Source organism: Podarcis pityusensis (assembly GCF_964106645.2).
Source record: "Podarcis pityusensis genome assembly, chromosome: Z".
Classification (NCBI taxonomy): Eukaryota; Metazoa; Chordata; class Lepidosauria; order Squamata; family Lacertidae; genus Podarcis; species Podarcis pityusensis.
Window position 1 is genome coordinate 43,343,690 of NC_138044.1, and position 27,369 is coordinate 43,371,058.

At 39.6% G+C, this 27,369-nt stretch overlaps 1 protein-coding gene across 3 annotated transcripts; it reads right to left on the minus strand.

The window, feature by feature from the left end:
- Positions 1–639: 639 nt before the first annotated feature.
- On the minus strand, positions 640–24,724 carry FMR1 (fragile X messenger ribonucleoprotein 1). 3 transcript variants are annotated; one of them, XM_080990298.1, is made up of 16 exons: positions 24,127–24,723; positions 21,038–21,090; positions 18,144–18,237; positions 16,252–16,323; positions 15,451–15,599; positions 14,738–14,831; positions 14,527–14,643; positions 13,891–14,061; positions 13,693–13,771; positions 11,666–11,775; positions 9,445–9,507; positions 6,485–6,571; positions 5,579–5,774; positions 4,517–4,696; positions 3,518–3,600; positions 640–2,596 (listed from the first exon to the last, which is right to left on the minus strand). In XM_080990298.1, the coding sequence occupies exons 1-16, from the start codon at positions 24,175–24,177 to the stop codon at positions 2,435–2,437; spliced, it is 1,761 nt and encodes a 586-aa protein (XP_080846424.1). In that variant the 5' UTR covers positions 24,178–24,723; the 3' UTR covers positions 640–2,434. The 3 variants fall into 3 exon arrangements, with proteins under 3 accessions (XP_080846424.1, XP_080846425.1, XP_080846426.1); XM_080990300.1 differs by having other exon boundaries at positions 2,554–2,591; positions 24,127–24,724; XM_080990299.1 differs by lacking the exon at positions 9,445–9,507.
- Between the last annotated feature and the right edge of the window lie 2,645 nt (positions 24,725–27,369).

Consider the following 27,369-nt stretch of genomic DNA (forward strand, 5'->3'; position numbering starts at 1 on the left):
AGTGTGAGAGTGAACAAATTTGGTTTTGTGTTACAAGTTCTTGGGGAGGTCTATCTTATATTGTACTTGAATTTTGTGGTCATTCACAGATACCTTTCACTCTTTAAAAAAACTTTATTTTTCAAAATAATTGTAATTCATTAGACTGTATGTGAAGTTACCAATAAGGAAGTGAACCCAAACATCAGACATTTGCTGCACTTTCAATCTTTTGTAACACGCATGATTTTCAAAATGAGTTTTACATTTTGATTTTACAATTTTTTAAATTGTACGAATACTTATAAACAGTGGATTTTTTGACTTGGAAAGGGATACACATCTAAAGCACAAAAATACTGCAAAAATGTCATTTGAAAATGTGATTAACCTATTACAGTTTTAGTAAGTCAAATCTAGTTAGCACCTTACTGAAGTCAGCCTTGAGTGTAAAATTAGTGCATATAATTGCTAAATATGTACTGTTCAACCAGTAATGGCATATTACCAGCCAAATCCTTGAAACTGAAAATGTTTCAGCTTTCACACATCTGGAGTAAACAATGTTTCCAATTTAACACAGAAATAAAATAGGTTCTTGCTTCTTTTTAAGTTGATTTTTTGAAAAGCAATCATTTATAAAGATTGCATCAACATCCATTAGCAGAGGAAGATCCAACTTTATTGAAACTGCTTGCATACAAAATATATTGCACTATAACCAAACAAATGTCAACATAAAATCCAATCTGTTGTAGCTAATATGTACAGAGAATATTGCCCAAGAGCAGTTACATTACAAGGTCATTCTACCTTGGTTAATTATCTACAGTATTTTAAACCAAACAGCTTACAGATGATGTGTGCAAGGTACCAATTTCAGTTTTTTCAAATACTATACATTCCCCCAAAATAAATAACTAGAAATCAACATTTAAAGTTTGGCAATATTTAAGACTTTTTAATATTTGTTAAGTTGTGTGCAGTTTGTTGCCATTTTTATATGCTTGCTTGTATGCAAGGGGGTGGATGGGCGGAGAAAAAGCAGCAGAGAAACAAAAATGCACAACATGCAGATACAAGGGCCAGGTTTGTACAATTCTGTACATAATCACCCAAACTCCTACTGGAGTAATTTAAGAAAAACAGAATAGCTTAAAATGGAAGTCCTATTACACTTTTTTTTTTTTTTTTGCAAGTACAATTTCATTCATGATCAGAAATAAAAAGCATCCCCCACCCCTATTATGGGCAACTAAACTTAATGCCAACTTCAGTAACATGTTTTGAATCTACTTGTACACGAGACCTTGTAAGACTGTTCTGTTTCCAAGGCTGTTGAACTACACTATCCCTGAATTTTTCTAAGTTTCACATATAGAAATCAACTTCCTTTCTTATCTGATACAGATTCCAAATTTCAAACAAAAATGTAGGGGAACTAAAAAGAAAGCTATTCTTTAAAATTGGTCCTCTGGCCAACAGCAGGCACAAACTACTAGCTTATGAACAAGTTACAATTTGTTCCCTCAGTAACCATGAATTGTTTTAGTTTATCACAAATGGAAATAGGTTTAAAAAAACAAAACAAAAACAAAACAAAAAACTTCTCTTGTCCTGTCTGAAAAGGAAACAAAAACAAAACACACCATCTCAGTAACACAATCTGCCATTATTTCAGTGCAAAATAAATTTTCTATTCTTAAAACTGCCTAACTGGATGTTTATGCAAGGAAAAAAATATGGAAAGCATGCATTCTTCTAATAAAGTACTAATTGTTGGAGAAGTTTTGCTACATATATTGTACATTTAGTGTTTCCAACTCAGCTTCCCTGATTTCTGCATCCAAATATAGTATTCCTACCTGCCAAGATATAAAAAAGGCACAGATCATACAACTTTTTGCTAATGAAAATGACAATTTAGTTACATTACACATATATTGAGAGGTTCACTAAAATACTGAAAAAGTGAACCAAAATGTGAACTGACACAGGACATAAAACAGAACCTTTTAATGTTTAAGGTGAGTAACTTCTAAAAGATTAAAAACAGAAGCCCAATCTGATTACTGCAAACACTATTTATTCTAAAAATTGAAATTTAGCAGTGATTTTGACCAATTCATTGAAATGGTACAACTGAACAGAAATACCAATGCACAGTTTCATTATTTTATAAACAAACAAATGGATTATTTCATCGTTTGAAGTGCAATATGTACTTAAAAGCAATTTCTTTCCAGAAGTTCAAGGTATTTTTAATGCAAGTAAAACATCTTATTTTGAAAAAACTGCATACTGATGTTTAAAAAAGGCGAAAAGAACTTTTTATATTCATTTCATGCCCTGCGCCATCTTGCCTACTATTTGTCTTTGGCCTAATAAGTTTATCTAATGTGGAATAAGTTTTACTGAAACAGTTTAGGAAATATAACTTCTCAAACTATGCAGTTTAGGGTACTCCATTCACCAACGGTTGCTGACCATCCCCGCTGTCCGACTTCTCTTTCTTCTGGTTACGATCTTTACCCGTGCGCAACCGGCTACCTTCATTGGAGGTATTCTGTGATGTTTTAGTGTGGACACTCCTTTCATTATTGCAGTCAATTCTGATCTGAAACAAATTAGAGTTATATAAAGCATACCCCTTTGATAATTTAAAAAGGAACATTTATCAAGACTCGTTGGAGAGCACTTTTTTCTAAGAAGTTTTCCCCCTTCTTCAAATAAAATATATTCTAGAAGGGTGCCATTAAAAGGAACCAAATTTATTTTTAATACCGTTCAGGCATTTAGGCTTGTACAAAGGTCAGAACTTTCTTCAACACTTGACTGTGTGTATCATAGCTATTAGCAATTTTGCAGGACTGGTTTCCTAGGCAAACCCAACAAAACCTGAAATTTACCTTCCAAATAAGATGGAAGCTGATCTTCTATAGGTAAGCATTTAGTAGTCAAAGCTAAGCAGTGGTTTATTTTTGTATATTTTTAGAAACAGGATTTCTAATTTCTAAAAATGCATTTCAGAGCTTTTATTAAGTCAACTGTTCAAAAGTATTACTCTTCTTGATCCTTTGGGAATGATGGAAATTAAAAACCTAAGTAAAATTATTTTGGGTGGTACCAAATCGTGTCTGTTCACTGATGGACGGTAACCACCAGTGGAATTGGGGGAGGCGACGACAATTTTAGGTAATTCCCACCCCTCCTACACCAGCTCAAAGAGTTCCTTTTACCCAGGCAGATTTAGGCGCACACAAGGGAATGAAGGAGGAATTGTTAAAAATTAGCCCTCCCCCTTCGGCTAACAAACGTCTTCAGTCATTGGCAGTAATATACCATTACTGAGGCAACTTCCAATGACCAAATGTAAAGTTGCAGAATTGCCAGGGGGTGGGGGTGGGGGGGAGACTTTTATGCAGACAGGGATAGGTGTGCATGGATGCATCACTCCATGAATATCAAGAGCAACTCCATTTATGCAGATGCTGATGAGTGCATAGGTAATAAATAAATAAACAAATGATTTTTTTACCTGAAGTGACCCATCTGCTGTTCTCCCTTTAGTATCTCTTGAATTACGTTGACGGTTATCTGTTCGCAACTGTTCATCATTTCCTGCACATCAAAAATAGATTTTAGAAAAGTCTTCCCTGTTATTGTTGTTCTTTGGATCTTATCGTATTTTCTGAGTATAAGACAATGTATTTTGCTTTAAAAAATTAGTCAAAAATTGGGGGTTGTTTTATACACAGATGGTGAATGCACAGGGGTTTGTGTTCAGCGCAAGCTCAGTGGTGGACTGGGCAATCTTGTGATTGCTGAAGAAAAGCTCAACAACTTTGTCCAACCTGATCGCTGCTGTTTAAATATATGGTACTAAATATACCGGTGCTTTGATTAAAAAAAAGAGTCGTTTTTATACATGGGGGGGGGGGTGTCTTATACATGGAAAAATACGGGGTACTTTTTAAATAGTAAACTGCACTGTGTATACTGGTAGGAAAGTGATATATAAATGTAAAAAAAAGAATGCTTTACATTTCTGGTGAAAATTAGATGTTCACACATTTAGATAAAAATCATAAAACATTTTAGGGAAATGAGTCACAGAAAAACCTCTAATCAGTAGCTTAGGGTGGGACCTATAGCAAACCTGCCTTGATAAGCCCCAAGCTGGGCAACTTTTGGGATATATATTGTGTATGTACAAACCAGCTTGTTAATTGGGCAGATTTGGTGGCCTTCGTGTGAGTGGACAACAGTATTTATTGATATGTATTTCTCCTCTGTATTCTCTCACTCCTTGCTTTCTGGAAATCCCAGTTGCTATTTTGCCTCTACCATTCCTCAGTTCGCATGGAATATGGTTTGGCCCGATTCAGTTTTAAAGGATTTTTGTTTTGTTTTGTTACTGCTACAGTGTTGTTCAGCAAATCTACTAGCTTCATTTCAGACATACACCAGCTGTACAGGACGTGATCAAGAGCTCTAATAGCTCATCTGCCATGTAGTATCATAATCATTTACTCACCTTTGAAACCTCCCCGACCCCTTCCTCCTTGACCACGTGCACCTCCACCACGTCTTCGCCCATCTCCTCTGCGAAGGTAGATGTCACGCTCTTCTTCTGCTGGGGCTAATGACCAGTCGATAAGCTCATCTCTGTGATCAGACTCTGTTTCAGAAGCATTTGATGCTTCAGAATTAGCTCCTATCAAAGTTTAAAAAAACCAAGACATACCACAGTCTATTTTCACAATATTTTAGAAAAATCCAACCAACTGAATGACCCACCGGTTAAAACTAGCCTCTTTCTAAAATATTAATTTCATATTGTTTCTGTAATATTTCTCAGCAAGGACAATGTACAAATAAAGTTCTAGTCAAGATTAATTTAAGCAGCTTATCTGTTTAAGAAAAGGGATCTCAGCTCAATTCACTAGTGCTAAGAATGAAGAGGAATTCATTATATGAGCTGCTGTTTAAAATTTGCTTTGACATAGCTGTAATAAGAGTCCTGATTACATGTTGCATGTGTGATGAAATCGTACAGAACGGCTTGTTAAGACTACTGCAAGTGGCTTTCATGTGACAAGCACAATGTGTAGACTGAATTATATTCACAACAGTTTGTAGACACTGACCAATACAGTTCACATGACAATGACAAAATTTCAATAAAAATAAAAGCTTTTCATGGTGTTTTTGTAATTTTTTATACAGCACCCAGAAACAAATGAGAACCTCACTATCCAACTATGGATAATGGAAGAGGTAATTTTTCTTTCTGGATAAGAAATTAGGATCTTTGAACTCAATACATTACTTTCAACTCAAGGCACATTCGTATGTTAATAAAGTTACTGCAATCAATTTATAGATGTTCAGTCTGTATAGTATTTCAGAATGGACATTAAGACACAACCAAATGAACCTGACAATGAACATAGTAGGTGTCACAACTATTATGTAGAGGTCACATTTATTTCCATATCTGCAACTCATTCACATTTTTAGACATACTCAACCACATAACAAATAAAGGCACATAACAAATCAGAGGGTACAAGTTCGAACAATCCAAGTTACCTACCTGAAGCATAGCCTGGGCCACGTCTCCCATGCCCTCTGTTTCTGTAGGGTCGGCTGCCTCTTCCAAGACCTGGGCCATCATCAGTCATGTATCCTTTTTCTTTATCTGTGCGGTTTGGTGGTGGTCTGGAAGTGGCCCCAATCTGTCGAAGCTGTTCATCTATTTGCAGTCTCTCTAGACGCAGTTGATCCACTTCCTATAAACAGAGAACTAAGTTACAGGAAGTTGCTGCCATTTTAACCAATCTTATTAAGTGTCTTCGTCAGAGGTTTGGCTTCTTCCACAACTGGCTTAAGAAACATATGATAATGTCAGGATTTAAACCAGTTACTCAGCATTGTTAAGAATTTTGTTTCCTACATAGCTATTTAACCTCAGAATTTGAATTAGCTTAGAAACTCAGAAAAATATCACAAACTATTGTTCTAAGCCAGGGGTGGCCAACTCTCAAGAAACAGCTATCTACTTTCAGAATTAAAAACTGGCAGTGATCTACCCCCGTTTTTCTGGGGTTCAGCTCAAAGTTGTGGAGCTTTTCGGGGGGAGGAGGAAAGCCCTTTTGGGGGGGGGTCAGCTTGAAGTTGTTGAGCTTTTATTAGGGGTTAAATAAAAGCTTTTTGGGGGGGAAAGGCTAGGGACAAAGGGGTAATGTCACTCACAAAAAGATTGCTATGGATCAAAACAGCAGCACAGAGAAAGCTCCATCTTCCCTTCCAGAGATCATACAGCTATGGGGGGGCGAGGGGGCAGGAGTCAGTTTGGGGGCGCTAAGGAAAGGGAGCCAGAGATTGACCACGATCTATCAAAACCTCACAGGGATCTACCAGTAGATCACAATTGACCTGTTGGACATCGCTGTTCTAAGCTACCTTTTCCACTCCCCACAAAGTATGTTAATTTCCTTACCTTTAAATAGTTGAGGTGATAATCCAAAAGAACTGTGGCATTCGTAATGCTGTCCTTGGTTCCCACAAAGACAAAAGGAACCATTCCCTAGAAAGGAATTGGTGAATCAGAGATCTTCAGGTGCAAAGCCATAGCAATTACAATTTCTTTAGGAAAAGAATGAACATTCCTAGCTCTCTCGATACTCATAACTTTCCAGATGACATTTAAAATCTATGTTAAGCAACATAAAATACTACAAGCAAATAATAAAGTATCAGTCTCCAGGTGATTTACATAAAGACTGTGGGTTTTTTCCAACTAAGTTCTACTCAGAGTAGATTCACTGAAATTAATGGACCTAGGTTAGTCATGTCCATTAATTTCAATGGGTCTTCTCTGAGTAGAACTTTGGATACAATTCTATAAGATTATATTTATTCATAATAAAGATAACTCACAACTTACTTGAGGGTTACATTCTGGAGATGGTGCATATATACACAAAAACCACACTTTGGAACTGCCCCTGGGGGAGTAATCTTATCTTCTGGAACTGTTGCATTGAATAGGCCTACCCTCCAACCCACAAGCGAGGCAGAGAGCTTAAAAGCTCTTTCTGTGTGTGGGAACTGCACAAAAAAACCACTCTGCCTTTCGTGTATTTAATCTGTGTTCTTTCTACAGTGCAAAGTTGAAATCTCACATGTTAAATGCAAGCAGTTGTGAGCTACCTGCATATCTCAATTAAAGCCGAACAGTGTACAAAAGAAAAAGAAAAAAACAAGTCAGTTGAGGAAAGTGTAAGCCAACAAAGTTTTAAAGAATTGTTTGGAAGTCAGTACTATCTCTTCCTCATGAATTACTTGAGGAAGGGGATTCCAGAAAGTGGGTGCTATCACTGAAAAGGCCCACTTTTGCATTGTCCTAAAGTGTCAACATGCCGGTCCTGAACTGACCAGTGATGTTTCCTCAGATCTTACAAATTAGCTTGATCTGTACTATGGGAGGTGGTCTGCTAGATATCCTCGTCCCGGGATAAAATCAACAAAACATTGAATTTGGCTCACAAGTAAGTAGGCAGCAGATGTTGATCTCAATGCTGAGTGTGCTATGAACGCATCTGAAGTTGCAACTTCTGAACCAGGCATAAGAGTAGCCCCATGTGCAGAGCACTGAAAGTGTCTAATCATGAGTTTATCATTGCGTGGACCATCATGGCAAGGGTATCCCTGTCCAGGAACAGTCAAAATTAACACACCAACTGAAATTGGTAATAAACGCTCCAAGAAAATGAGGCCAGCTGGGTTTCTAGAGGTAGCAATTGGTTGAGCAGCAAAGTCAAACTATGCACCAGCTCCTTTAGAGAGAGTAAAACTCCATCCAGAGCTGGTAAACAACTCAATTGCTGGGCCTGGTAACTGCCATCCATAGTGTCTACACATTGTAAGAATTTAGTAGCTGTTTGGGTATCTTCAGCATACTGGTGACACCTTGACCCAAACCTCCAAATGAATGCACCCAACAGCTTCATACAGGTATTAAATAGCAATGGGAATGATGAAAAGGACCCAGGCAGAGTCGTCCAGCACAAGGTGGGAGAGAACCTGTACAGGAATGAAACAATCCAAAAGCAGTGTTCCCAGCTCTTAGATGCAAACCAGATGAGATGAGCATGGGCAGAGAGCATATAGCAAGCTGCATACATCTTGTGTACATCTTCAGGCATGAGTAACTACAACAGATTCCATAAAAATGGACAGGATGATATGCTGAACACTTCAGAAACTTTATCAATGGCAACACTTAGCTTCACATGGAGGCAGGCAATTATCTCCTCAGATTGCTTTGCAGAATTTCAACAGTGGGCTTCTGAGGTTGACAGGACACCCATAGCAGCCCCAATCAATTTCTCTGACCAAACACCAGGTACAACTCTCACAGCCCAGGAGAGGGGGTTTCATGTTCTGGCGATTCCCTCACTGCAAGATGTGAGGTTACAGGGAACCAGGCAGAGGGCCTTCTCAGTAGTGGTGCCCTCCATATGGAACATCCTCCCATCAGATGTCAAGGAAATAAACAACTATTTGACTTTTAGAAGACATCTGAAGGCAACCCTGTTAAGTGGAGTTTTTAATATTTTATGTTTTATCAGGTTTTTAATATTCTGATGTGAGCTGCCCCAGAGTGGCTGGGGTATAAATAATAAATTATTATATTATTATTATGTTGAACATAATTACCCTTGTGGACAATGACTCCCCTTCAGACCATCTAATTTGGATTAGTGATGCACTGAGTACCTAGGTGGGCAAAGCTAGGTCAGATACGATTTTAACCAGCTGATTCATCCAGGTCCTGGTAATATGTGGCAGGTCTGTTCCCTTATCCAGAATCAGATTTGAGATTTTGTTAAGTACTGGCCTGGTGTTCATCAACAGGACCAGCAGATCAGAGGGCACAATAGTCCTAGGGGAGTGGTTACCCCACTTAAATGACACATTACATTTTGTAAAGTTAGGGAGCAAAGTCCAGAAGGATTTGCAGCCTTCCCAAGAGGAAAAAGACAGTTCAATGACACCTCTAATTCCCCTATGCCTCCAGGTGTATAGGCATGAACATAATAATAATAATAAATAATAATAATAATAATAATAATAATAATAATAATAATAATTTATTATTTCTACCCCGCCCATCTTGCTGAGTTTCCCCAGCCACTCTGGGTGGCTGCCAATTGAGTGTTAAAAATAGAGAATGGGCAAGAGATTGGGAGCAGATTGCCAGTAGAAATCTGGGTCCCCCACCTCTCCAACAGTATCCTCTCCCCAGCAACCATGCCTTCCCCTTCCATTGTTACATGTTAAATGTACATTTATCTGTTAAATTATGGTCCTTCAGTTATCAGTTACGTTAAGTGTTAAATCAACCTGCAAAAGAAGAGAAAAAAACAAGGGGAGGGGAGGTTCAATGTTACTTACCTGCCAAGTTTTGAGTTCAGGTTTTTGCTTTCTCCCTGCCACAGTTGATGACACAACTAACGCCTGCAGTGTAAGGAATGCAAGTATTAGTGATGTCATTAAATACATAGGAGTTAACACAGAACCTTCAACTCAAAACTTGACAGGATATAAACACTGCAACCCACCTTTTAAACAAGCATTTGAAAACTGCAAATAGGTATATGCCTAATTTACAGTTTACACTGGTAGAACCTTAAGTGTGCAAGTATCTCTCTGCAGTAGTTACTTTCTGCTTTGTGAGACATGGTCACCATACAAGCACTTTATAGTTCCAAAGAAATTATGCAACGGGCCAATGCAACAGATTTGTGTTTTAAATATTTATTAATACATGTGTTTGATAAAAAACCAAAGGCAAGTGACAAGTATGCTATTGGAACTAACTGTACAATAAAAAAAATTACAATTGTACAAAACTGTACAATTGTACAAAACTGTACAAAAAATTACAATACAATTTTATTGGCTAAATACCACCACCAAACTTTGGACTCAATCTATTAAAGTTCTGAGCCCATAAGATACAGCAGGATATAAAGACCATCGCCAAATCCTAAGCTGTGAGATATACTTAAATTCTGAAATGGAAATACAACTCTCGATGTTCCCATACATGAATCTGTTGCTCTTTCAGAACCTAAAAAAAGGAAGTCTGTATTATGACCCTTTAAGATGCCTGGGTTCTAAGCCAGTCTCTTTCACAATTCTCCATTTCATACCTCCCCCCCATCAGTCAACTAATTTTTTATGTCCATTGAGCAATCCTCATTATACCTTTGAAAAACTTGAGATTCACACAAGTCTGCTGAAACTGACTTGTATGTGCATGGTGACATTTTACTAGAATTTATACATGGAAAATGGTTTGTTATTAATGTGCAGGACAGGGTGGATAAAAATAAATGATTTTTAATTTTTTTAAAAAAAAAATCGTATTTTTTGTATTTAAATAGGATTTCTTTGATTTAAATCAGATTTTTAAAAATAGAAAGATTTTTACTCCAGAAGCATTCTAAGTATAGTTTTCTATTTAAGTTACGTTATAGTCCAAAGGCTATGCATCAGGAAATGAGGATTTGTTTTAAGTTTTTCATGTGTACTAAAACTAAGTTGTTGTTTTTTAAACAAAAACATTTAACCACACCAGTTAACAAACATGGATACATGTGCTACAATATTATTGCTTTAGTTAAATAAATTGCTTAAATTGTTATTAAGGAAATGATAATTTTTCTCCTTCCAATAAAGTACAGCAGAAAAGTTGTCCAAATATAAACAGTTTACTTATTAAACCTCACAATAATTTCATAATTATCTGCCTATGTATTTCTAATAGTATAACCAAATCAGTAATTTTTGATATAACTGTAAAAACTACTCTGAAAATTTATTATTCCAAAAATGAAACTTTCCTCTGGTTGTAAATATTAAGATTATACCAGCAAGAATGAGTCTTTCTGTATAAAATAATTAAAAATGATCTAAATCTATTTGATTTAAATCAAATCCACCCTGGTACAAATTATCCAAACATAATAAAGGAAAACCTTCAGTTTTCAACAATATCAAGGTAATGTTATCAGATAAGCTACTCCGGGGATTTGCATCCTAGTTTAAATTTCACCTGTGTATTCATGGGGAAAGTTCCCCTCTCTCCTAATTCAAGGTCTTAATCTCTAAAATGGAAATAACGGCCTATTTCACCAAGCTAAAAATAAGGATAACTAATGGCACTTTTAAGTACAGTCATACCTCGGGATGAAGTAGCTTCAGGTTAAGCATTTTCGGGTTGCGCTCTGTGGCGACCCGGAAGTAGCAGAGTGCATTACTTCCGGGTTTCACCATCTGTGCATGCGCAGACACTCAAAATGACGTCACGTGCATGCGCGGAAGCGGCGAATTGCGACCCGCACACGCACAGGTTGCATTTGCTTCAGGATGCGAACAGGGCTCTGGAACGGATCCCGTTCGCATCCAGAGGTACCACTGTACAATGAAATTTTCTTAAAACAGAAGTTTATTTAAACAGATCAAACATAATTAGGCAGGGTTGTTTACTTAGAACCTATATGCATGGGTTTTATAATAGAAATGGACAGTGCTTAGGAAATTGTCCCCCCACCCTCGCTAAATTTGAAACAGCATATAAACCAAGTCCACTTTATTTCACTTCACATACCTCTTCCTGTGGAATATTTTTATCATTTTCAGCCTCAATTCTCACTCTTACAACACCTGATTTATCCACGATCTCTTGAATGAGTTTTCCATTTTTTCCTATAACTTTTCCTATTATAAAACATACACAACATGGAGAATTTAGGGTTTTGCTCAGACAAACAGAAATATTAGCACAAAAGATCTTTCAGCAACTATCTGAAAGTTTCAACCATGTGTTGCTACAGTAAGTTTGCATACCAACCACTCCCTTCCATGGGGCTTGTAAGTGAATTTGGTTGAGTGCACATAGAAGCTTCCCTGTGAGACTGAGAACCATGCTAACACACATGCTCCATCTTCATTGATTATCGTATTTACGCTTTTCTACTAGCCTATGGCTTAAAAAATTGGACTAACTCAACAACAAAAAAACCACACATTATCACAAAACAGTAATGTACATTCATCTTAATCCAAATCAGGTGCTCCAGATGTTATAGATCATGATTAGCATAATGAAAAATTTAAAAAAACCATAATTTTAAAAACAATAACTTCAATCGCATATCCCCATTTTTAATCAGTTTATCTCCTGAAAATGCAAGTATGCTACCTGGTTACTGTAACTAGTCTTCATACAACCCTATAACTTGCAGTTCTTTGATCCTCATGCACTGCAGGATTATACCTATTTAAACGCAATAGGCAGATTTTTGTTTGACTCTAAACTTTTAAGAATATAAAAATAGGATAATTAAGACTACATCTCTCCATAACAGTTAGCAGAGGGTCTTGGATTTTTGGGTGTGTTTTATTAGATATAGTCAGTATTGTAAACTGCTTTGTTATTTTTATGATATATTTTTATAAACAAAATAAACTTATAACACTTATAAACTAATTAATTATGAAACTGAAATCAAATTGAAATATGTTAATACTTATTTCAATTAAACAAAGTGGTTCTTCCAGCTTTTGGGGTGCAGAATGTTAAGTAAGCAAGTGCTGATTCAGTGGACAAAATAATGTCTCTCAATAAGGAAAAGTAAATATTATGCTGTTTAGTTAGCAAGTCAAGTATTCATAATTTGAGAACTGAAATGCTCAGATAGTGGAAAGGCACAAAAGAGGAGCAAAGAGTTATCCATATGGGCTTCCTAGATATTTGTAATATGCAGGATAGCATCTCCTGGCTCTAGTGCATGTGATCAATTGCTAGACCCTGGATCCAGTAAGAGACACCATTAATAGATAAAATATATCACTTGTTCTATTACTTAAAATGCCTATTCCAAAAGCCAGGTAAATGCCCTCAGTGTTAATACAGAAAAGAATCTGTTAACTCAAAGCTGTCTAATGCATGGTTTTGAGAAGCTATGTGTGTACTTTTTATGGTGTGTAGTGTTAGGATGTTAAACCACAACACATGTATCACAACTGAAGCTTAAAGAATAGCATAGCCATGTTTCAAATAGTCTTCTGATCTTTCCAAGGAAAAGAGCACAGACTTAGCTTTTGAACCAACAGTGAACTTTTCATGAACTTTTTCTTTTTCTGAAAATGCCACAATTAATTGGTAGTTGATGTAATCATGAGCTCATATAGGTTCACATTCACTTGCTTTGATATCGACTAATTGGCTAGCTTTGATGTTATCCTTATCTGTGGGGTTTGGCTGCTGGGCTCTGGGAACGGAAATGGGAAGCTATCTGTGAGATTTGGGTATTTGCCACCTATGCCCTCATTCGGTCAGGTGCAGTGATGGGAAATCAGGCCAAAGTGGTGTATGTTGCTTTGTATCTAAAGGGTGTGAATGTTTGCTTGGGAATGAACACGCCATCTCCTTGCTGCGGTTTCTGTAAAGTCTAGGAAACCTGACAAGCTCATAAGCATGCACTTTTCTTTAATAAAGCACTAGAACTTTGCCATTTTTGAAAACATTATGGCATTTTTGATATCCTTCTTTGGTATCCCAGCACTCAACTACTCCCTGCTTTGGGCCTTAGGTTCCGAACAGCTTCAAAATCATAGTTCAAATCAACATACCTACTAAGTTTCTGGGGACTTGGATGACATCTTCAGCAAATTCAAGGTAACTTCTTGCCCTCTTTACTGCATCTTGATCCTATAGGAAATACAAATAAAATGGATGTTAAAGGGTTGCAGTGTCTTAGAATCAGAGCTGTGTTTGTGTGTAAGTGAGAGTGAGAGAGAAAGAGAAAGAGAGAAACAGATGCAACTCACCTCCCCATAAATATGGAATGTACAAGTGTCTTCATCAAGATCTATAGCTGTCACACCTGGTACTTTCCTGGCTTGTTGAATATTAGCACCATGAGTGCCAATGGCCAGACCCATTAGATCTTCACGTACAATGAATTGTTCATGAAATCGTGAAGCAAGCTGCCTTGAACTCTGTGGAAAGATACATTCTTGGTGAGAAATGAAACCTTAGGTAAAGGGACCCCTGACCATTAGGTCCAGTCGTGACTGATTCTGGGGTTGCGGCGCTCATCTCGCTTTATTGGCCAAGGGAGCTGGCGTACAGCTTCCAGGTCATGTGGCCAGCATGACTAAGCCACTTCTGGCAAACCAGAGCAGCGCACAGAAATGCTGTTTACCTTCCCGCTGGAGTGGTACCTATTTATCTACTTGCACTTTGATGTGCTTTTGAACTGCTAGGTTGTCAGGCGCAGGGACCGAGCAACGGGAGCTCACCCCGTCGCGGGGATTCGAACCGCCGACCTTCTGATCGGCAAGTCCTAGGCTCTGTGGTTTAACCCACAGCGCCACCTGCATCCTTGATCTCTGTGGAAAGATGCATTCTTGGTTAGAGATAAAAATAAAATAAATAAAATAAAATAAAAACAGATACAGTACCTCTAATTGTTTGCTTGCTTCTTCGTTTCTCATAATCAATGATAACTTGGTGCGCAGACTTCGAAAGTGCATATCAATGAGCATATTTGCACGTTTTGTTGTTACCTCATCAATAGACTAAAGAATTTGGGGACAGGAGGAAAAGAGATCTTTGATCAGTATCACATTCAATGTAAAACAGTTTGAATACATCAAAAGCAGAAACACATACCAAAATTATAAGCTGATGGGCTTCAGAATCATATGTGACTGAGAATGCCCCAACTGCCTTCTTGAAGTCCTTGTGTGCGGATTCCTTAGCACACCTAAAACACAAAGTACTTAAAAAATTCATAATGTTCATTTAATGGAACCATCTTATCGTAAAGCAATCACAGGATTGCATGAAGAACAGTATAACCTAGTATGCTCTGCACCATAGTGTGAGGTAAGAGAAGAGCTGCCCAAGAGCTCCACTGTGTTTCTCAGCTGACCTGCCCTTATCACAAGTAACAATGAAATGCCACAGTCTAGCAAAAAGACCTGAGTCATGTATGATATTTAAGTGACTAAAAGTGAAATAATTCACAAGCCTCCAGCGGTAGTTAAATTTATACTTACGTATTTTCATTTGGTTTCAACTAGTTAGGTTATCTGCCCCATACTTGTACAGGCAATTAAATAGTGACAGGTGAGATTTGGCATCCTAATCGTTCATATTCATGAATACATTGCAATAAATACAATATTTTAATTAAATGTTATGTTGCTGTACACAATGCCTTTCAGGGCTTTCAGAACTATCTAAACTGCAATGCATTTGTAAACATCTTTGTAAAAGGCATGCATTTGTTGTTACTGGAGTAGAACAAAAACTATAATGAGATGGTATTACAAACTTTAAAAAATGGATTAAAACTCTTTATAAAAGATCTTTATACTCACATTTGCCTTAAATCTTCTGGTACATCAAGTCTGATTTTATGAAACGTATCCTTTGTTGCAGGTTTGTTGGGATTCACAGATCGTAGGCGCTCAATTGTGACAATTTCATTGTAGGTAGCATCACAGGCTGCATATTCTATTACATAAAACTAATTCAAAAGAACAAAATTGTCTAAGAGAATGTTTAACTGAGAAGTGATGTGTGCTACAACTGTACTTTGAAGGGGTCTCACTTACTTCTGGGAGAAACTACATTTTTTTGCTTTAACATATATTTAAGGTAAAAGGTAAAGGACCCCTGGACGGTTAAGTCCAGTCAAATTTGACTACAGGGTACAGCACTCATCTCCACTTTCAGGCTGAGAGTCTGCGTTTTTCCACAGACAGCTTTCCTGGGTCATGTGGCCAGCATGACTAAACTGCTTCTGGGCAATGCAACACTGTGATGAGTGCCAGAGTGCACAGAAACACCATTTACCTTCCTGCCGCAGTGGTACCCATTTATCTACTCACAATGGTATGCTTTCAAACTGCAAGGTTGGCAGGAGCTGGGAAAAAGCAATGGGAGCTCACTCTGTCACACAGATTTGAATTGCCAACCTTATGATCGGCAAGTCCAAGAGGCTTGGTGGTTTAGACCACAGCGCCGTCTGCATCCCTTTGACACATATTTAAACTAGGGTTCTAGGAGGAAATTTCCAATAAATTGGAAGTACTTGAAAAGAGACCCACAAGAACTTGAAATCCAAAATCTACAATTAACATGTCAATGCCAGAATATTAAAATATATATATTCCTACCTCACCCTTTATCATTCTCACTTTAGCCAGCCACCAGCAACATGGTTCCTTTTCATTAGCCCTGGAATAAACCTAAACAAAATCATAGTGTAGAATATCATATTATGCAGTAGACACAGTCGCAGAATATGACTCCTAATCTCAGGGTCATGGGTTCAAGTCTCACATTGAGCAAATGATTCCTGCATTGCAGTGGTTGAACTAGATGACCCTCTTGGACCCTTCCAACTCTACAATTCTATGATCTAATGGAAAAACAGTACACCACTAATAATGCTCCCCACTATACTGGAAATTAGGAGTTGAAAAGAGATTATTATTCATATCCCCCTAACGTACCACTGAGTTGCAGCACCATAACCATTCTGATGTATTAACTGTACATGGTCTAGCCATATTCAAAGCCATCCTGCACCTCATCTGGGCGTGATCTGGAAGCTAGTTTTTTCAAGGCGAGTGTGGTGGGGAAAGAATCTGTAATGGATATTTTCTACTCTCTTTCAATAGCAAGTTTTCTATTTCTAAAAAATACAGTGTTTCAAAAAAACAAAGTGAATGCATTAAGAGTCAGTTTGGGCAGTTTCACAGTTAAACTGTGGGACAGTACCAGTGGGCACAATCTTACCCTCAGCAAATTCATTAAACATATGGGGGAAATATGTAATTGCTGAAAGTCTGTAACCAAGTACCCAGAAGTAAGCCTGTTGTTACTCAGCTGGACTAACTCCTAAGGAGACATGTAGAGGATTGTGCAGTTAGGAATTTCCAAGTAAAGCTTTTAAACAAACACTGCAGTTCAAATGATTTTGGGTTATTGGAAAAGGTCTGAAATATTTGTAGATCAAGTAAAACAGTGCATGCTTTTAGTTTAATAAAAAACCAGGCAAATAAGCACGCTATGTTAGAACTATATCAATTGGGGTCAATGAAAAGTTTTCAATTCTCAAAATTTTCTGGAAAACCCACAGCATTGTTTCAAATCCTATGCATGCAAACTGCTCGACGATTAGAGCCAAGGGCTAGAGACTGAGTAACAGGTTGCTGGATGTTCCAAGTTGAGATGCAAAAGAATCTCTGTTGGACATTAACTAATTGCCCAACATAAGGTTTGTGCTGAAGTGCAAATCAGCAGCAGCCTGGCATCAGGATGGGTTAAGACAGATCTCTATGAGAAGCTCTCGATGCATGTAGGATTGAGGCTACAATTAAGGAGAGACATGCAACAGTAAATTATCTCTGATGGGTATAGAAAAGATGGTTTATAGTCCTGTTTCCATTGAATTAGTGAAGTTGTGGAAAATAATCAGATTTATTCTGTTAGTATTTCTTTTTCTACTTACAGTCTTATTTCTAGATTACCTCAAACTGGCAAGCTATCTTTCTAAAAAAAAGCGATTTAAAAATTAAACCCAGAATGATGAAAGTATGGCGCTTTGGGGTTCTTTTGAAGACCTGGCTAGCAGAATTGCATTTTTTGCTAAAAATGATCTCCTCGACACTTCTGGAGTCTGAATGTAATATTACTCATCCTGCATACACCATCAGCTTTCAACTAGTAATAATGTAAGATTCTCAATGTGAAAATCTAAGTGTAAACAGAAAAATGTTCTATTTTGACTGCATGCACACCTGTACCTTTATGTCCACACACTGACATCTACTGTTTTCCTGGATTTCTTATGCCTGTACGATTTGTTTTGGTTTAGATCTTTTGTGTGATTGTTTCTTTCAAATGGGATTTTTAATGGGTGTGAATTGCTTCTGATGCACACTGCTTGAAAAAGTAGCCTAAAGAAGTTTTGACACAGACTGCAATTATCTTCCTCTAAAAAACCTACAACTTTATCTATGTTTTCCCCTGACCTAAAAACTTCAATTAAAACAGTTATTACCTCAACTTCATCACTCTCATTTATATCTTTATTGTAACCCACAGGTGGAGGAAACCTGACATCATGGAAAGGAATCTGTCTCTCTGGCTGCCAACTGAAATACAAAATAAAAGCAAAGGCTATTAAATAGTAACTGAAGCAGGCGAAGCAGAAAGTACACAACATCAATAAAGAACAGTGGCCAGTGATTACTTACCTGGACCCTAACCCTGTGAGCTGGAATAATCTGAACAAATTCAAAATTATTAGGAGTCTGCAATGAACTGAATATATAAGCTAACTAACTTGGAAAGAGTGTTAAATGAGGGAAAGAGATGGATTTTTATCTTTGTAATTCTGAAATATTAAAAAATAGCCTTTTAAAAGTGTAACCAAAAGCTGTGTTACTCATTGCCCCAGATAAATTTCTTTTGATTTATTTGACAAAGTTTAAGGCAAACCAGCACAATGGAAGGCCTATGGACTAACTGTAACTTATTTCCTGACAGCTTGTAGTCCCCCACCAAGAATGTAAAACACTAATTTTCTAATCTTTGTTTAATGCACTCAGTAATATCAAAAATAGAATAATGGTTGCATCATTCTGACTGCACAGCTTCTCCTTCATCTAAATTTTGAGTTTAGTGAAAATATCATGCTACGGATTGCTGAGAAAAAAAGTGAAGTACTGTAATAAGGTTGTTGAAAAGTCGTTACAGTGGTGGAACAAAAAACATGTCTGAAAAAAGTTTAAAGAAGGATCCTACATGGTGCAGATTGGCAGGCAAAGATATCAGGAAGTTTATTTCTCATCAGTCTCTGATAAGAGCTGAAAAAAACCTTTGAAACAGAGGCAGAGGAAGAACTTCTAGACACATGCTTTTCTATTTGCATTATGCCTAATGTTATAGAATGTTTTGAAGGCTCGTGCACAAATGTGTATATTGGAGGTGCACAACTCAATTATTATTATTAATTTGAGTTGTGCACCTCCAATTTAAAATGCCCCAAACTGTATAAATGCTCTCTCCAATCCTCACTTTCATTGCATAGGAGTAATAGTCATAGCACAACAGCTTCTTGAACTAACTCCAAAGGAGGAGGAATCAATCTTAGAACAGTATATTGACAGTTGAAGCACTATTTTAAGTCAACACAAAATCACAAACCCTAACAAAAGACATCAAAAGGGGAAAAAAGACAGGTTTCATAATATTTATATTTTCCATTATTAATCACAGTAACTTAACCCTTAGCCAAAAAAAAGTCCTGATTTAGGTGCTCATAAGACTTTCAGGTTTGCATTGTTACACAAAACGAAGTGTTAGACTGTTAAACAGTTAACCTCTCATTTTAAGAGATATTGCAGAGAAGCATTGCAGCATATCACCAAAAGTAATGTGAGTTGGCAGCAAAAGATGAGTGCCATGAGTGAAATGCATCACATGAACATTTCACTGATTTCAATAAAGCACACTTGGGTTAGGGTTTATCACTTTGTCATACAAGAGGTCAAGACAGAACATTTTCACAGGTCTCATTTGTAAGTCACAGTAAACCAGAATTAACGGTTTACCCTGACTGATTCTTTCTGGTATATTTGTCCCCTACATGCAAGTGCATGGAGAAAGGAAAACACAATCCCTGGCTTAACATTAAGGTCTGAACCATGGATTGTGACTTGTTTCCTACATAGCCTGGCAGGGAAGAGACAATCAGCCAAGAAAGTAATGTTCATGAAAAACCATAAACTATGGCTTCCTGAGTTCAGGTATGCAACTTCGTATCTTGGAGCAAGAAAGAAATGCAGAAGGTTAGCATTTGAAGGTAGCTTTCAAAGGAGTAACTGAACCTGCAATTGATATTATTTTCTTAAGATTAAGACTACTTAATCATAAAACTATCTAAGCAGTGCAAACAATAATATTTATACACGTAATTCGTTCACCAAAGACAACTGGATTAGTGTGTTAATCATTCAAGAAAACAAATTTTAGTGTTCAATAATGTTAAATACTGAAATGGATTCATCTTTATCAGACATGCTGTTTGTTTTAATTCATCTCCCTATATAAAACTTCTCAACAAATCTTCAGGTTATAAACTATTCTACAGCATTAGGGAAACGTCTCCCCCACATGGAAAAAATATCCCAGTGCCAACCTACATAGTCATCTCTATGCACAGAACTCTTCAGCTATGGGTATAAAGGGGAGGAGTTATTTAAGTGTACAGCAACTCATTTTTCCCCAGGTGTTTAATGGTGGGGATATACTTGTGAGAAATAATAGCATGCATTTGCCCCCAACATTTGACCAAGTGCCTTCGAGTTCCAAAGAAAATGCCAGCAATGGCAGGCAACTGCTTCTGGAAGTACCGGTAGTTGCAAGCAGTGTTAGAAACTGAGATATAAAAGCTAGGAGCTAAATGGCACCTTAAACCTAGGTTATGGGTGCAAGAATAGAATGTCTAGGAGTGCTTTTTAATAACAAGAATACAAAGCTGGAAATGAATGAATTGCAGCTGAAATATTATGTTCATTTTTCACATGGTCTAGTCCTTCCTCTGCCCGCCCACTCCTAATATACTTAAGAAGGTTTCTTCTCCAGTCTTCAGAGAGTAGCTGGAAGTGAGGAGGCAGAAAAAGGTCCTCCTTTCCTTCCACTCTGCAGTTTTAATCGGAAATATTTGGCCCAGAGCTCAGAAACTGCTCATGCTAATGAAATTCCCTGTCGAACAATGCACCTAGAACAATGGGAGTTTCGAACACTGGTTGCAAGGCTGCAAGATAAATATCAAAATATTAACTTATTTAAGTTTATCCACTACCTCAATGCCACTACATTTCTAGATTATATAAAATTCATAAGTGCATCTCCTAAAACTATTCAAGTCAGTACCAGGACCATACGTACTTATTTTCAAATGCAACCGTTATTGAATCTTCATGCACATCCTTCACAAAAGCCTGCAAAAGAGAAGTGAGAATTTACAGGTATTACTATTAAGATACCATTTAAATACAAATTATTCTTAATGGTATAATATGGAAACTCTGAACCCTTATTCTAAATGCAGCAAACTGGCACAATATAGCAGTTGGTTGGCTATGCTAAGAATTTATGCACGTTACATGCATGGAAGAGAAAAATGACAAATGCAAAAGGGTACCAAAATATATGTACGGCATGCATAATGTTATTACTAATATGTTACAGCAAAAAGTTTGTTTAAAGTTAGTATTTAAAGTTGCAGAATTACTATCCAGTCACCCCAGAACATCTTTACATCAAATGTTTAGAAAGTATGGTATCACACACACAGTGAATAAGTAGTTGTCACCATTTGAGCACTAGCATTGCAAGATTAGGCTCAGAGGGGACAAATGTAACTTCTGAATTTTAATCTGGAATCTTTTCACAAGTCCTCCGATTCAGAAAAAGCAACCCTCCACAGCGGTCCTGAAATAGAAAACTTTTAAGAACCACTGCATGCTTCCATAGTATTATAGGCAGAGGCTTTTATTTAGTTCTACTTAAGTAACTTGCTGATTGTAGCTGGATTCAAATTAATTTAAGTGTACATATTGCAGGTGAAGAGCGGCGTTAATAAACCTGTACATTTAGAAAGTAAAAACACACCTATTTCAACGAAATGAAAGAAATAGTATCAGAAACCCCCACTAATAACTATCAATGGTCTTGTTTGGATACAACTATCTTGATACATTGAAATTAACTGTCTTGTTTGGAAATAACAAGTAGGTAACTTTTGCAGAAACCAATTCCGAAGTTCATTCTTGCTTCTTTTGCATCATTTAGATAGAAAATTCCACCTGAACTACTGGTTAGGTCTGGCCCGTTTGATCGGTTTTATAGTCTTAAACCATGTGGTCATTTAAGAGGCTAAGTATTAACTCTTTTGGTCAAAGTTGCTGCAAAAAGAACAGAAAGAAGAAACAATGCCCAAATATCTACTAGTGATAAGCATTAAGAGCTACCTTCTAGTGTTTATATAAAAAGTGAAAGTTAACAGTGATAAACTATTTTAAGCACAAATGTCTTCTAAGAATCTAGGCAGATCCTAGCTGCTCAAGTTAGGATTTTTAGTTCAATTTCTGTACCAACCGCAATGCCCTAGAGGACTAGGTATGCCCTAGGTATTGTTCTTAGGAAAACTAAGGTTCAGAAGTTGATACCACTGAATCCTTTGGAAATTACAGATACTTGAATTAAATCCACAATAAATGATACTTCATGTTCCGAATGTTGCCATTAAGCCAATTTCTCCACTATCAAATGGAATATGTCTAATACTCTAATATGCTAACAGATGAATCACAATAATCGTGATTTTGATTTCAACAGGGCTGAAACAGGGCAGAGGATGCCTGAATAATTTGGTTGAGAATATTTTGTGAAAGGAAAAATAAAAAGAACCTTCAGCCAACTGATACAAATGTATTAACAGTTTGAAGTTAACTAGTAATTTGTTGCAGAAGCCAACCTAAGACTAATGCAAGTTTGAACCACAGGTGCAAGAAATAGTCAAAATATACACAAAAGCTTAAACCAAGAACAAACTTAGTTGGTTTCTAAGGTGCTACTGGACAATTTTTTTATAAATTTCAACTGTGTCAGACCAACACGGTTACCTACCTGAAGCAAGTAATAGTGTTAGTTAACACTATGCAAAAAGGCGCTCATGAGGATTCAATTTTAAAGAACTTTTACAAATTTTGGGTGCACTTGGAGCAACAAAGACTGGGCATCTCACCATGTACGGTCACACTCTTTCAACTTCACCTACTAGAATCCCCTCATCCAAGTTCAATGTCTCCTGCAACTCTTCCTCAAAACCTACACTTTCCCCCACTCGTTTCTATATTTAACCAGGTCCCCAAATACACCTTTAAGGCTTCTGGGATGCATGCCTCAATCATCCAGGGAAAGAAACCAAGGCATCACTAGCCTCCTACCCTCTCAACTTCTTAACCCCCTTCATCAAAACTAGGTATCCCCAACTCAGCTGGGTTAACTACTGCCCAACTCAGACACCTACTCTTTACCAAAACGACCCCATGAGAATACGCATATAATATACACACACCCAAAATGAACTGCATATACCAGCAATATTAGCCATTTGGAAGCAGGTGGGATGTTTTTCATGCATTTCTTTTTTCCATATTAGTTATCCTACCTATGTCAGGCAGGTGGGTGTGTCGTCTGTCTGTCTGCAGTTTTGGGTTGCCGTGCGCTGAATAAAGCAACTAAAAAGTACAATTGACGACGACAAAAACCACGGACAAAGTGCGCGCACACACCCTCCCCGCCGCCTGCGGGGCAGTAAAAGATTCCGGTTGCTGGAAGCCCCAAGGAGGGAGCCCCCTTCTCTTGCTCGGGGTCTTTGGCGCTTCCCATTTGGGGCGCCTCTGCCCGGCTCGCGGCAGGACCGAGCTGCGGGAGAAGGAGCGGCTGGGTCCGATGCACTTTTTTTAAATCACGCTTTAAATTCGTACGCCCACCTTCCCTTTGCAGACCGCGGGGCGGCTCGCAGCGCAAAAAGGCGGCGTACAAACTTAAGAAATAGTAATGCAAGATGGAAACACAAAACGCGTAATAATAATAATTAAAACACAGACACAAAGCAAACCATTAACTCCCCCCCCCCCCAAAAGGCAACAGGACACCAGTAAGCCCAAGACCTGAGGGAAGAGGAACGCGCAAGGTGGACCCGCCCAACTCACCGTAACCAACTCGTACCCCCGCCGCCAAACTGAGAGGGGCCAGGGCTCCCCCCCCCCAAAAAAAACCCGCGGCCCTTCAGCCACAGGGGGCTGTTGCCCGTCGCCAAAGGGCGACCGTGGGGCGAGGGCGCAGGTGGCGAGGTCGCCGGAGGTCCCTACCTGCAACCCCGGAGCCCCTTTCGCGAGTCGGGCGCCTGCCCCCCACCCCATAAAGCCTCTGCTTCCCCGCCAGGCCGTCCCTCCGCCGCCCGTTACCTTGTAGAAGGCCCCGTTGGAGCCGCGCACCTCCACCACCAGCTCCTCCATGTCTGCTGCCGGGCAGGAGGCTGGGCTGGCGGCGCTGGAAGGCCCTCCTCGGCTGAGGCAGCCGGCGGCGCCGCGGCCGCCCGCTCCTCCTTTCTTGTGGCCTCCGGGCTCCGTGTCCCTGGCGGGCGCGTGGAGCAAGAGGCGGCGGCGGCTTAGGCCGGCGAGCGGCTGCTGCTGCTGCTCCTCCTTCGCCTCCTGCTCGACGCGGCTCGCCACCACCACCGTCGCCGCCGCCGCCGCCGTTGTCGTGGTGCTGGGGGCTGGGGCTGCCGAGAGTCGCCGCCGCAGCCGCCGCTGCCCGGAAATGAAAGCGAAACGGTCGCTGAGGGGAGAACGCCTCTGAGGAGACTGAAGCCGGAGCTGCTGCTGAGGCGACTGAGGAGAATGAGGCGGGGAGCGGGGGAGGGGCGCCGCCGCGGGCCGCCCGCTTCGAATGTAAACATTAAAAACCTGGCGCCGTCACGTGACGCGGCGGGGCCCCAAGTAGGCGGCGGCGGGAGAGGCAGCAGTAGTTAGTGCGTGCGGCGGAGGGGGGGGTAGGGGGCGGCGGCAGCAGCAGGGGAGAGGGGTTTAAAAGGCCTCGCGACTGCGCCTGCGCGGAGGCAGAGCTCGCGCTCGCGAGTACGGGGCTAACCTCGCGCGCCCTCTCGCGAGAGCTCCTCCGAACGCCGAGAGGCTGAGCTCCCTTACGCGCCGGCCAACGGCAGCGGGGCGGGTGGGCGGATGGAGCGCGATCTCGCGCAACAAAGCGAGAAGAACATGGCGGGTCAAGAGAGGCTGACCAAGCGGGGGCGCGCGCGCGCGCGCGTGTCGCGAGCGCGGAACGGCTGCTTAGCGACGCCGACGCCTCCTCCGCCAATCCCGCCTTTTCATAATATACTCTATAAAGAGTGACGGCAGCGCCGCCCAATGAAATGTTAGGGAGAGAAAGCTGCCCCCTCAAATCGTGGAAGTCGGCGCCGAACGGGAGGGCGCTCCTAGGTTTCAAAAAGCGCGTGGGACCGTTAATGGCGGGCTGAGGGAGGAAATGTGAGGCGAGGGTTTTTGTTGTTGGACTCTTTCTTTTAACAATAGGATAATAGAAGGAAGGGAATGCATTTTGTTTTCAGAGGAGGAAAAGTACCAGAATATATAATTGAAATAAACACGCAGTCAAAACCATATATGAGGCTTTGGTTTTTCTATTGTGTGTGTGTTTTTCCAAAGTGTGACATTCACAAATACACAAAAAGAGCCTGTATCCCATCTAGTCCCCCATCCTGTCCCCACAGAGACCTTCCAGTCATGCTTGTGGAGAGCCCACAAAGCAGGACCCAGGCGCAAGAGCCCTGGCTTCACACGTGGCTTCCAGCACCGGTTGTCATTGTGGCTAGTAGCCGTTGGCAGTCTTATGCCAATGTTAACCCTCCGTGAATTTGACAGATCCTCTTTGAAAGCCATCCTAGTTGGTGGCCATCACCGCCACAGGTTAACTGTGTGCTGTGGGAAGAAGGACTTCCATTGGGCCTCTCCTGAGTCTTCCAATGTGTCATTGATCAGCCATGATCAGAGAGGGGAGTTAATAAATGAACCTCTCAGTGTTACGTATTTCTATGTTAACAAAATAATGTATCTTTTTACTTGTATCTTGCACATCTGTATAGATGTATCGCTGTAATGCCACTAAAGAATGTAGCTGAGGAATGCAACTGTTGACTTATAAAACGTATCACCTTTTTGTTTCTTTCTAAAAAAGTGTTTTCTTACACCAGATGTAACTAGAATGGCAAAATGTAACTGGGAGAATGTAGCCAAAATATTTTATATTTTGTCTGACTTTCCATTGCAGTATACTTGATCTGTCAATTTTCTGCTGTTCACAAACTGTCAAAATACCTTCAAGGACCACAGCGCCACCTACTGGGTCTACAAATGACATCGTGAATACACACAAAATGCAACATAAAATCAGTTTAATTAATAAAAGTATGCAGAGCGGAACTTCACACCAGCACTGATAATCATGCAGAAACAGGACTTCACACCAACACTGATAATCATGCAGAAACAGGACTTCACACCAACACTGATAACTGTTTCCCAAATATCCAGCCATTTAATCTGCATAGGCGGCGGGAGAGGCAGCAGTAGTTAGTGCGTGCGACGGATCACCCCAAAACTCTGGATTTCCTTCTTGAAAATGAAGCAAAAACAGAACTCTTAGTCAAGATCCGCTGAAGAGGAAAAACCACTCCAACACCTTTTGTTCCCAACCTCAAAGTGGACAACATCTCCATTAACACCACCCAAGATCTTACAACATCCCACTTACCTTATGTTAATCCTCTTTTTGCGCCATTTATGTCATTTTCTGTATCATTGATCTGTATGGAAATGAAAAGGTATTTAAGTAAAGGCAGTTTCTTTGTTCAGGGTTCTCACTCCGTCCTTCTGTTATGTGAGCGGGAACCCTGTTGCAACAGTCTTCTGTTCTTTGAAAATAAAGATCAGACTTTGCTTTTACACCAATCCTGGTGTGGTCTCTTTCATTTCCCAACTGGTACGGAGCCTCCACAACTGTGCTCCTTCCGAGGGTCCGGTCCTCACGAGGCTAGGATCCCCTTGGGGAAGCAATAATATTTATTTCATTTTTGGCAAGCCAGCCAGGAGAATCGGTTTTACCGGGATTTTGGGGTGTCGAGGACTAAGAGCCCAAGCGCACACAGCCTCTTGCAAGGGGGGCTTATTTCCCCAGCAGACCTTGAATCCCGGCTCTAACTGGGATCCTCAGTGGGACCAACCAGGAAAAAGCAATGGTGATCTAGCCAGCTGTTTTTTGGAGGGGTTTCTTTCTGGTTTTTCTCTCCTCGGCATTCCTGTCTTCAAAATCGGAAGCTCTCTGAGGGAAGAGGGACAGTGCGCTTGTGAAGTGAGTATAAGTAGGAAACACAGGCAGTGGGGTGCATTCTCTAAACCACAGCAACCAAAATTCTTTAACTCTTCCTTTCCTTCAAAATCTAAACTTTCTCCCTCCCTTTTCCATCACCTAATTTTCATCACAGACCTGAATCCATCGGAGTTGCCCAGAGGAGGGTCTTGTGTGTCTCTTCCCCTTTAATTCTATTTGCTGACCTAGTCTCTCAGAGGGCGTCCAGAAAAGGTCGTGCACTTACTTCTGAACCAAACTATAATTCCAAAACTATAACGCTCAGG

What these genes read in the sequence shown, in the direction of transcription:
- FMR1 (XM_080990298.1), bottom strand. Translation starts at nt 24,177, where the DNA reads ATGGAGGAGCTGGTGGTGGAGGTGCGCGGCTCCAACGGGGCCTTCTAC. An exon ending in CCCATCAGCTTATAATTTTG is followed by an intron (nt 14,644 to 14,737) that starts GTATGTGTTTCT and finishes CAAATTCTTTAG; the next exon opens with TCTATTGATGAGGTAACAAC. An exon ending in TGGCCCAGGCTATGCTTCAG is followed by an intron (nt 4,697 to 5,578) that starts GTAGGTAACTTG and finishes AAACTTTGATAG; the next exon opens with GAGCTAATTCTGAAGCATCA.